The sequence below is a fragment of the Dromaius novaehollandiae genome, chromosome 7 (assembly GCF_036370855.1).
Source record: "Dromaius novaehollandiae isolate bDroNov1 chromosome 7, bDroNov1.hap1, whole genome shotgun sequence".
Lineage (NCBI taxonomy): Eukaryota > Metazoa > Chordata > Aves > Casuariiformes > Dromaiidae > Dromaius > Dromaius novaehollandiae.
The window spans coordinates 1,955,663-1,967,250 of record NC_088104.1 but is presented as its reverse complement, the minus strand read 5'-3'; the positions used below and the strand labels follow the sequence as shown (position 1 = coordinate 1,967,250).

Here is an 11,588-nt window from a genome sequence, read left to right as displayed (position 1 = left end):
CGAAGGCAGCTTGCCGGTCCCCCAAGAGCCGTCGAGGACTTTTTGGAAAATCGAGGAAAGTTCAGGCTCTAACGACAGCGTTCACCATCGAAGCTGCTGGTCTCACCAAGCATCTCCGGCGCTCAGAGAAGAAACCTTGCTCGCTGCAAATTGTAGTCTCCCCTCGCCACGTTTGGTGTGAAAAAGCGAGCACAAAAATTCGGAAAATAAATGAAGAAGCATGCTCCGCACGGCGAGTCTGGAGGCGGCCCCGCTCCCCGCGAGAGCAGGGGTATCCGCTCTGCTCGTGTCTGCTAAGAGCGGGACAGACCCTTTCCGCACCTACCTCGAGCGCTGGGCTGAGCCGGTGCCGGTTCACGCTTTCGAGAGGCTGGAAACACGCTTTTTAGTCAATCCCAGGGGTGGATCTTTGCAACGCTGCTCAGGAACAGAAGAAGCTGCTGTCGCTTCTCCCCGCCGCACAGCAGAGCGCGGACCCGCTCCCGAGCCCCGGCCCCAGCAGCAGCGGGGTCTCGCGGCCGCCGTGCTCTGCCCGCTCCCGCGCCGAGCGGGCGGGTGGCCCAAGGGGCCGGGGCCAGGCTGCGGCTGGTGCCGGCAGCGCTGCTGGAGCCCGCCGTCAGGCTGCCGGCCGCGGGACCCCTGCCCCGTGCAGCGTGGGGACCCCCGCGTCCCGGTGCTCTGCCGGGGCAGGCGGCCGCCGCGCATCCGTGGCTCACGCTCGCGGTGTTTCCCCTGCAGCCTGCTCCTGATTGATGCAGGCTTCCAGTGCTGCGCCCGAGCTGTGGCCAGCGTTGGGAGTCATTAGCTGAGCCCTGCGGCGTCCCCTTTTCCAGGAATGCCATGGTTTTTCTCATTTTCTTTTCTCGCTGAAAAAGCACCCTGCGGACACGCTTTTTCGCCGTCCAGAACGTTATCTGTGCGCAAGGGCTCGCGATTGCCCGCGTGCTCTCTCCCGTCTCAGACGCGTCCTCCTGGGTACCTCTCGCCAAAACTCTGGCTAAACACACGCTGCTTTCTCGGGTTTGTGTGTGGCAGGGCAGAGGCAGGCACAGAAGTCCCGAACGATGCTCTGATCTCAGTGAGCGTTCGGATGGGTTTCTGAAGCACTGAATATCTCCGGTACATCCCGCTCCGTTAGGCGCACACGTGCCCTAATTGCTAATTGCCCGTGCAGGCCGCCCCTCGCCGCCGCCCCGCCAGCAGGGTCCCGATGGAGAGACGCCGGTGCGGGGGGATATGGAAGAAAACGGCGTCTTCCTCCCCTTCACGGGGCTGCTGGGTCTGACCCAGGCGGTTTGCTGTGCCTGATAACTCCCTGGTAATCCTCAAGCACCATTAACACTGACAGCACGATCTCCTTGATTTCCCAACCCTGTAGCTCCGGCAGTATTAACCAGGGAATTGTGTTAGACAGCGGTGGAGAAATTGCGTTAGCAGACCAGGTCCGGTTTCTTGTGAAGGCAAAACGGCTCCGCAAGGAATATGTTCTCAGGGTTAGATCGAAAGCCGTAACAAAAAGAATTCTTGTGTCTCCCCCGCAGAGGTTATTCCGTAGCGTAATACCTCTCATTTTCGAGACTTTCCTACCAGTCAGCAAAGTTACTGCAACCCCTGCTCTGCTCGCCCAGCCCATCTGGCTGGGACTGCTCTTCTCCAAAACCACCTGCCCCATCGGTGCATCCCGCACACCTCTATCACACATTTTGCACCTCGTTTCCATCCCTTTGTAGAAGCGTGCCTCTACTTTTTACCCGCATTTCTTTCTCCACGAGTTTCTCCGGTACCTGATGCTTTCTGTTGCTCTTCCCTCCTTCGCTAGCTCCTCGGTGTTGCTCTGGTGCCCGAGGGACATCCCCGCTCCAGCTGTGGGTATCCCGGAGCCGTAGGGGCCGGCGCGGCCCCGGGGCACGGCCGGAGCGGGTGACCAGCTCTTGGCAAGGGCGGGGAAGGGCTCGGCCGGGGGAGCGAGCGCTGGTGGCCGTGGTGGCCCTCCATCAGCACGTCCGGGGGGGCTCGTCCTGGCGGGGGGCTTCCCGGGCGAGAGCACGGAGGAGGAGATCACTCTGCACCCGTGCCCCGGCAATGCTGCCCCGCGATGCAGGAGCTTGCTCCTTTCTTTTAAGCCTGTGTACGGTTTCAGCCCAAATCAGAGCTTTTTGGTTTCGTTCTGCGTGCAAATTGTATGGCAGGCAGGAAATTAAAGCAGCCAATATGAAAGGAAAAAAAAGAACCTGCCTTAAGGATGCAAAAATGATGCACCGAGGCCGTGGCCAGCGCCTGACGCTCTCCGCCGAACCAGGGCCGGGGCGGCGGGGCGAGGAGCTGCTCGGGGGCCTTCGGTCCCGCCGCGGCTGCCACCCTCCGCGGGCCGCGTGGGCCACCACGAGCGCAGCGTGGGGCCCCGGGGACCCTTCTAAAACAGCAGCCAGTGGGGAAAAAAGCTCCTAACCTGCTTACGGTGGAGTGAAGGACACAGAAGTGATACATTGCTCTGTGTATTTTTCATATCATGCGCTCGTGACACTTTTTTTCCATGTGCTAAAAATACCGCCCGTAAGTGCCGCAGAGGTCCCCAGCTGCCGGTGACCACGCCGGCGGGTACGGCAGTCGGAAGAGTTTAAAATTTGGGTTGTTTCTCCAGCGGTTGCATGCAGACCCCAGCTCTAAGCTGATTTTCCGGCGTTAAAAAAAAGTGTGACCCGTAAAAAGGACCCAACCTCCTACAAACACAGTGCAGGGACAGGGAATGGTAGAGCCGCGGTTAATTGCTTTGCATTTCGAGTCAGTGCTCGTCCTTTCCCTGAAGCCTGCTCATTTCGTGCACTTGGTGGTGTTCGAATTCACAGATTAACCACGTATTTTTTTAGTACAGAAACGAGTGTTTTATCGAGTTTGAGTTTGTTGCCCCTCGCTGGCACTGGTGGAGCTTTTCTCTGCGTGAGGGCTCACCGCAGCCCCGACCGCTGCAGCTTCGTGCAGCCCCTGTTGGCTTTCCCCCCCCCTTTTTCAGCAAAGCAACCGGATCAAAGGCAATAGCGTTCAGCTAGGGGAAAGCGGGAGCCGCGCGATCGCCCGAATCGCCTAGGGAAGATGGTTTGCAGCCGGCGGGCAGCGCTGGCGCTTGCTGCCATTAGATTTTGGGGCAGCAGGTTTAAGCCGTGGTTGCGGGGAGGACGCTGCTGGTTCGCAGTACCGGAGCCCTGGAAGATGCGATGCCCCGGGGCTGCTCGGCCGTACCGCGATCAGCGCGTCCCGTCCAGCGCCAGCCGCTCGCGCGTGCGAGCGGGGATGCCGGGGAGGGAGAGAGGCACATTGAATGATTTTTTCTGTAATGGTACTCAGCACGGGCTCGGGCTGGAGCAGAGCTGCTGAAACGCGTCGTCTGTCCGAGCGCGGCCCCGAAACCCGCTCGCCCGCGGGGCTCCCCGTCTGCTCGGTCGCACGGCTGCTGCAGGCGAGAAGCGTTGCAGCGCTCCGGGAAACCCTGATCCGTGCTGCCTGTCTCCGGGAAGCTGGGGGCTTTTTTTTTTTTTTAATCGCACATGAAGAGTTGGATCCAGCCATCGCCGTAGGGAGCTCAGCAAGGAGCCCCGAGCGCTTTCCTGGGGGGGGGCCGCGGCCGTGCACGGGGGCCTCGGGCCGGAGCAAGGCTGCCGGGCCGACTTGGAAACCTGTGCAATTCCACCGCGGAGGCAGGCCGTTCCCTGGATTTACAGCGTCGGAAAAAGCTGCCGCTTCTGGCAAAGGTTAATCAAAATGGATTATAATTTAAGTGTTTGCTCTATCGGCTAAAGAATACCTAATGAGTCCAGACCTCAAACACGCAGCGGACTCGGTAGGAGCCGGGTTACGGCGTATCTGCAACGCCAGGAGACGGGGCGGAAAGTTTGCTGGGGTCGATGCTCGCGGAGCTGCCGCCGGCAGGAGCTTCCCCTCTCACTGCAGCGCCCTAAAACGCTGCGTTACCTAACGTCCTGCCCAAGCGAAAGAAGGGAGGAGAGTTTGGGTTAAATTTCTCAGTTGATATACGGCTTGGGAACATTTCTTTTGATTTAATGACAAATTCCACAGCTTGCTTATTTCTGGGAGAGCAGGCAGCTCTGCTCTGCGTCTTTCCCTGCAGCGCAGCTGCAGACGAGGGAGCGCCCGGCTGGGACGGCTGCTGCTCCCAGGGGGTCGCACGGCCCCGCGCCATCCCGCTTCGCCTCATTTCCACCAACGCTCGATTCACCGTCGAGAGCTTGTCTCAAATTCCGGCTTTATTTCACCCCCTTCTAAATTCAGGTGCACTTGGTAACTGGTACTTTTCACCCTGCTCTGCCAAAACAGCGACTTTAATAACGTTTTACAGAGATGCCTGCGAACGACTCGGAGGCTCGGCTCCTTCGGCGCCCGCCCGGGACAGCCCGAGGGAAAAGGGAGCCTCCCGAGCCCCAGCTCCTCTGCAAAACGCCCCGATTCTCACGAGCATCAAAACGCGGCCGTCGGCCAGGCCGGTGACTCGGCTCCCGCGGCCGGCAGTGCCGGATGCTCCGCTCCCCGGGGAAGGGAAGGGAAGGGAAGGGGCGAAGGAAAACCACGCTGTGCACCGAAAACGCCGCCCCGCTGCGGGACCGCGCGCACCGCTTGCTGGGAGGCTTCCAGCAGGATTGATGGAAGCGTTTGTGCTGGTTTTCCCGAGCCCGACCTGGACGGATGCACACGGACGGGGTGCTGGGGGCTCGCTCCGATCGGAGCGGGACTCGATGGACAGCGTGGGGACTCCACCGCGCTGGGGGACGTGACCCGGCGGGGACACCGGAGGCTCGTGGGGACCCGCGGCAGAGGCGCTCCGGCCCAGCCGCCGCGGAGCCACGCGGACGGGCCACGGGACAGCGCTCCCGTCTCGAGCGCCATCGATCCCCCCGCGCCGCGGCCACCCGGGCTGCCCTGCCCCAAACCAGCCGTCCCCAAACCAGCTGTCCCCAAAACAGCTGTCCCCAAAACAGCTGTCCCCAAACCAGCTGTGCCCTGGCATTCGCCTGCCCCCATCCCAGCCGTCCCCAGAGCTGCTCTCTCCAACCCGGCTGTGCCCAGGACCCAGCTGTCCCCAGGACCCGGCTGTCCCCAGCCCGTCTGCACCCGGACCCCTCTGTGCCCCGTCGTCCCCGTCGCGGCTGTCCCCAACCCGGCTGCGCCCCGGGCCCGGCTGCCGCCTCCCGCTCCCCTCCGGCCACGGCGGCCCGGAAAGACCGCGGGGAGCCGGGCGGGAGCGGTCGAAGACGTTTATTGGAGCGGGGGGGACACGTCCCCCCGGAGCCGGGGCCCTCGGAGCGCTCGGGGCTCGGCCGGGGCGGCGGCGGCGGCGGCGCCCCGAGACCGCGCGGATGGGCGCGTCGGGGCCGCCCCGCCGGGGGAGCGGGCCGGGGCCGGTGCCGGTGCCGGTGCCGGTGACGGGGGGGGGCGGTCAGTAGGGCCCCACCACCACCGCCTCCACCTCCTTGGACGGGCGCCGGTCCTTGACCAGAAAGTTGATCATGCCCTCGGACTTGATGAGCAGGTTGCAGCCGAGGAAGAAGATGCCGAAGACGACGGTGAGGGCCAGCACGCACATGACGGCGATCTGCACCACCCGCATGATGTACAGGCTCCGCTCGTCCGCCGCCGCCCCGCCGCCGCCCCCGCCGCCGCCGTCGGTGACCACGGAGGCGGCGGTGCAGCAGCGCAGCGCCCGCTCCAGCTCCAGCGCCGCGCTCCCGGCGCCCGCCAGCAGCCCCGCCGCCGCCGTGCCGCCCGCCGCCGCCGAGCCGTTCATCCCGCCGCCGCCGCCGCCGCCGCCGGGGCGCCCCGCCGCCGCCGCCGCATGCAGCCGGGCAGGGCGCGCCGTGCCGCCCCGCTCCGCTCCGCTCCGCCGCGCTGCTCCGCTCCGCTCCGCTCCGGGCCGCGCTGCCCCGCTCCGCCAGCGGCTCCGCCCCGACGCGCCCGGGCGGGGCCCCCGCCGCCCCCGCTGCACCGCCCCGCGCAGCCTCGGGGAGCCCCAGCTTGCGGGGGGGCTGCGGGGGCAGGGAGGGGGGGGGGGGGTTGGGGAGGGGGCTGCCAGGGCAGGTTGGGGAGCGCCCCGGGGTGGGGGCTGCTCTGCGGTTGGGGGGGGGTCGCGGTGCTCCCCGCGCCCCCGTTACCCCCTCCCAGGGCAGGGCCCGGCAAAGGGGGGTGATGGTGGTGGTGGGGGAGCTGCACCCCGGGAGCGGCACGGCGCCGGCTCCTGCGCCCCGCGTCGCTGCTCGCGTCTCCGAGCTCGCCGCGCTTCGCCCCGGCACCGCGCTGGGCTCCCTCCCGGCTCCCGGGGCGCAGGGCCGCGGCAGCCCCCAGCCCGGCGGTGCCCCCGCCATGGGAACCCCGCTCCATCCATCCCTTCCCCTAGGCCCCATCCATCCATCCATCCATCCGTCCGTCCACTCCGGCAGGGCCTGCCCGCCCGGAGCACCGCGGGCCCAGCGGGACCCACCGACGCCGGCTGCACCGCTCCCGCGAGCCCTGTTGCAGCGCGGCCGCGGGAGCATCCGTGTGGCCGGGGCTCCGACGGGTATTTTCCGTGCTGGGGAAGCGGCACCGGAGCGAGGTGCCCCGGGCGGCAGCCCGTGCTGCTCCAACCCTCCCGCCATCATCGCCCCGGTCCCCAACCCTCCCGCCATCATCGCCCCGGGACCGGGGCAGCACCTGCACATCAGCCTCTCCACCCCGCAGCCATTGCTCTTCTTCTTATTTTTGTCCTTATCGTTAAAAATCCTGATCTGCAACCCAGAGCTGGGTTGGTTTTGAGGGTGAGCTGTTTGCTCCTACCCGTTTTCTCTTACCCTCGCTGAAAAAAGTCTCTGCAAGCTTTGGAGGTGCCAGCAAGCGCCGGGGCAGGGGGATGCGCGGTACTCGCGCGCAGAGGGGCTCGAAGTGGTCCTTCCTCTCCTCTCCTCTCACTCTGTAGGAGGAACCAGCTCTCTCACCTCCAAAAGTGCATTTATTCTGCTTGAAAATTATAAACGCCAGGAGCACCAAGAATGTATTTTAAGGGCTATTTTGCGTAGCTAAGAAATGGAGAGGAACACAACGCTCCCGTTTAGAATTTTTTGATGTGGAAGAAGCATCTGGGTCAATAAAGGCAGAAAAAACTCACGTAGTTTTGGTAGTGTTACGTGCACATTGGAAAACGCAATTGGGCAAAGATCGCGTGTAGGAAGTACCACAGCTCTGAAACCTGGTCGTTGCATTTCTCCGTGCGTGGAGGTGCACGCGGAGGTTTGCATTTCTCCATGCGTGGAGGTGCACATGGAGGTTTGCATTTCTCCGTGCGTGGAGGTGCACGTTGAGGTTTGCATTTCTCCGTGCGTGGAGGTGCACGCGGAGGTCTGCATTTCTCCGTGCGTGGAGGTGCACGCGGAGGTTTGCATTTCTCCGTGCGTGGAGGTGCACAGGGAGGTTTGCATTTCTCCGTGCGTGGAGGTGCACATGGAGGTTTGCATTTCTCCGTGCGTGGAGGTGCACGCGGAGGTTTGCATTTCTCCGTGCGTGGAGGTGCACAGGGAGGTTTGCATTTCTCCGTGCGTGGAGGTGCACGCGGAGGTTTGCATTTCTCCGTGCGTGGAGGTGCACATGGAGGTTTGCATTTCTCCGTGCGTGGAGGTGCACGCGGAGGTTTGCATTTCTCCGTGCGTGGAGGTGCACGTGGAGGTTTGCATTTCTCCGTGCGTGGAGGTGCACATGGAGGTTTGCATTTCTCCGTGCGTGGAGGTGCACGCGGAGGTTTGCATTTCTCCGTGCGTGGAGGTGCACATGGAGGTTTGCATTTCTCCGTGCGTGGAGGTGCACGCGGAGGTTTGCATTTCTCCGTGCGTGGAGGTGCACGCGGAGGTTTGCATTTCTCCGTGCGTGGAGGTGCACGCGGAGGTTTGCATTTCTCCGTGCGTGGAGGTGCACATGGAGGTTTGCATTTCTCCGTGCGTGGAGGTGCACGCGGAGGTTTGCATTTCTCCGTGCGTGGAGGTGCATGCTGAGGTTTGCATTTCTCCGTGCGTGGAGGTGCACGCGGAGGTTTGCATTTCTCCGTGCGTGGAGGTGCACGCGGAGGTTTGCATTTCTCCGTGCGTGGAGGTGCACATGGAGGTTTGCATTTCTCCGTGCGTGGAGGTGCACGCGGAGGTTTGCATTTCTCCGTGCGTGGAGGTGCATGCTGAGGTTTGCATTTCTCCGTGCGTGGAGGTGCACGCGGAGGTTTGCATTTCTCCGTGCGTGGAGGTGCATGCTGAGGTTTGCATTTCTCCGTGCGTGGAGGTGCACGCGGAGGTTTGCATTTCTCCGTGCGTGGAGGTGCACATGGAGGTTTGCATTTCTCCGTGCGTGGAGGTGCACGCGGAGGTTTGCATTTCTCCGTGCGTGGAGGTGCACGTGGAGGTTTGCATTTCTCCGTGCGTGGAGGTGCACATGGAGGTTTGCATTTCTCCGTGCGTGGAGGTGCACATGGAGGTTTGCATTTCTCCGTGCGTGGAGGTGCACGCGGAGGTTTGCATTTCTCCGTGCGTGGAGGTGCACGCGGAGGTTTGCATTTCTCCGTGCGTGGAGGTGCACGCGGAGGTTTGCATTTCTCCGTGCGTGGAGGTGCACATGGAGGTTTGCATTTCTCCGTGCGTGGAGGTGCACGCGGAGGTTTGCATTTCTCCGTGCGTGGAGGTGCATGCTGAGGTTTGCATTTCTCCGTGCGTGGAGGTGCACGCGGAGGTTTGCATTTCTCCGTGCGTGGAGGTGCACGCGGAGGTTTGCATTTCTCCGTGCGTGGAGGTGCACATGGAGGTTTGCATTTCTCCGTGCGTGGAGGTGCACATGGAGGTTTGCATTTCTCCGTGCGTGGAGGTGCACGTTGAGCAGCCTGGGCACTGCGCGGGCGCTCAGCTCCAAGCCGCCCCGTTGCCGAGCCGGTGCCCCACGCGGGCCGCAGAGCCGTGCAGCGCGGTGGCCTCGCTGCGCCGGTGGCCTCGCCGCGCCGGTGGCTTTGCAGGAGACGCAGTGACATCTAGCGTGCGCCGGCCGCAGCGGCACCGCCTTCTCCGCTTCTCACCGCTTTCAAAACCGGACTAAACGCAACATTTGAGGCGTTGGCTGCTGCGGAGGCGGCCGGGCAGGCGGTTACCCGCAGCGCCTTCCCGAGCAGCTTCGCCGCAGGGTTTGCGGTGCCGGAGAAATGCACGGTGTTTCCCCAGGGAAATTTTAGAAAACTACCTAAGCGACTTTTTTTTTTTACGTTTGCACTTGGCTTGTTCTCTTCATTTGTTCCGTTTTGATCGAGGCAATGAAAGCAAGGCTCGGTCTTTTAAGCACCCTGCCAATACATTTTAGGGGTATTTATTCCACTCGGACGGGGCGAAGCCCCCGTGCTGCGCGGCTGCCCCCGCTTTTGGGCGAGCGCCAGTGCGGCCGCCTGCGCCGGGGTCCCACCTCCCTTGCAAACGCTCCTGCTCCAAGGGAACAGCGATGCGATCGGACCCCGCGAGGCTCGTAGCGGGTCTCTTTTGCAGGCTAAAGGCCTGCGAAGATGAGTTTGCAAACGCTGTTTTGGTGGAACCATTTTAGCGTTTCAATGGGAAGGCTTCAAGCAGGTTTTTAGCAAAGTTTCTTCTAAAAGGCTTAAAATAAGCACAGGAAAAATATTTAAAATTAAAATATTTCCTCAAACTAAACCAGAAAACCACTGGGCAATTGCATAGTTGAATAAGCCAAAATGCAGGCCTGCTAGTAAAGGAAAGTAGAGGGAATTGTATTTCTTTGGGTAAAGCAAGTCGCTTGCTGCCGCGCTGCCCCTCAGCCCCAGGCTCCCGCGGTGCAGCCGGAGCGCGTGGGGCATCGGCAGCCGGAGCGCGTGGGGCATCGGCAGCCGGAGCGCGTGGGGCATCAGCAGCCGGAGCGCGTGGGGCATCGGCAGCCAGAGCGCGTGGGGCATCGGCAGCCGGAGCGCGTGGGGCATCAGCAGCCGGAGCGCGTGGGGCATCGGCAGCGGGCCGGGCCGGGCAGGCTGGCTGCTCCGCAAGCCGCCCGTGTGCGTCGGGGACCCTTTTAGCTTCGAGCCTGGAAACAAGTAAAACAGGGCTGGAAGCAACCGTGCTGCACGGCGTAAAGCCCTGCCGCGAGCTGTTGTCACCTAAACGCCTTCGGGATCTGGAAAGGAGCGGCACACTTGGCTTTTGGGCTTCGGTACGGGGTGCACGGCCGCTTGCAAGCACCGTGCCAGCGAGGCTTCGCGGCACGGCTCCGGCACCGCCGGCAGCTGCCCGTGCGCGATGCGACTGCAGGGATCCTGGTGCAGTGATGCCATGGGCTATCCCACGGGGATCCCGGTGCAGTGATGCCATGGGGTATCCCGTGGGGATCCCGGTGCAGCCATGGGGTCTTGCACAGGGATCCTGGTGCAGTGATGCCATGGGGTATCCCGCGGGGATCCCGGTGCAGTGATGCCATGGGGTATCCCGCGGGGATCCCGGTGCAGCCATGGGGTCTTGCACAGGGATCCCGGTGCAGTGATGCCATGGGGTATCCCGTGGGGATCCCGGTGCAGCCGTGGGGTCTTGCACAGGGATCCTGGTGCGGTGATGCCATGGGGTATCCCGTGGGGATCCTGGTGCAGCTGTGGGGTCTTGCACAGGGATCCTGGTGCGGTGATGCCATGGGGTATCCCGTGGGGATCCCGGTGCAGCCGTGGGGTCTTGCACAGGGATCCTGGTGCGGTGATGCCGTGGGGTATCCCGTGGGGATCCTGATGCAGCTGTGGGGTCTTGCACAGGGATCCTGGTGCGGTGATGCCATGGGGTATCCCGCGGGGATCCCGGTGCAGCCGTGCCGTGCGGTGTCATGCAACGATCCCTCTTCCAGCAGCAGCCGCTTTCGGAGGTGCTGCGCTCAGGGTGCAGCACGGCATTAAACCCGACTGGCGTTTTTTTAACGGTTCATTTATTTGCTATTCATACATACCAGAAATAAGAAAAACGAGATGGAAATGACGTTTTAGTTAGGCAGAAGCAACGGATTAAAATTTCCGTGACCCGCGTGCCTCAGAGCCGCTGCCTTCCCGGCACGTAGGCCTCCGAACCGTAAAAGCAGCGATTCGGTGAGAAGTTAAGTAAGTGGTGTGTCCTGGCGGTCTCGAAACAGGGACATCCACTCCCCTGACCGATGTAAAAACATCCTTTCGGAGGGCTAGAAACGTGCTGAACCGTGGCGGGGGCCAGGGCACCTCCGCTTGCTGCCGGCGACATCATTAACTCCCAAGTCCCAGGCGTGCGAGGAGCTAAGTAACCGGCAAGACTTGATGCACAAGAGGTTTCTGGGGTTTTTTTTGGTCTTCTTGCATGCTCCTCATTTCCCTCCTGGGCTGTAAACGTGAGCGGAGCTGAGCGTCCTTCCCCGGGGCCTGGAGGGGTCAGTTTTGGCTGAGGCTGCCGTGCTATGGATGCTGCTGCATGCCGCCCGTTTTGCAGAAAGAAAGCTATGAAAGCGATAATAAAGATATTAAAAAAAAAAGACGTGGTTGCTCACGTCCTTCTCCCAAGCACGCCTGCGCTGGTTGGTGCCGC

At 62.6% G+C, this 11,588-nt stretch overlaps 1 protein-coding gene across 1 annotated transcript; it reads right to left on the bottom strand.

Annotated features, from left to right (window-relative positions):
* Positions 1–5,250: 5,250 nt before the first annotated feature.
* On the bottom strand, positions 5,251–5,874 carry RPRM (reprimo, TP53 dependent G2 arrest mediator homolog). Its single transcript, XM_064515530.1, has one exon. The coding sequence runs from the start codon at positions 5,792–5,794 to the stop codon at positions 5,447–5,449; it is 348 nt and encodes a 115-aa protein (XP_064371600.1). The 5' UTR covers positions 5,795–5,874; the 3' UTR covers positions 5,251–5,446.
* Between the last annotated feature and the right edge of the window lie 5,714 nt (positions 5,875–11,588).

Excerpts from the sequence above, each read along its gene's own strand:
- RPRM (XM_064515530.1), bottom strand. The coding sequence starts at position 5,794 with ATGAACGGCTCGGCGGCGGCGGGCGGCACGGCGGCGGCGGGGCTGCTG.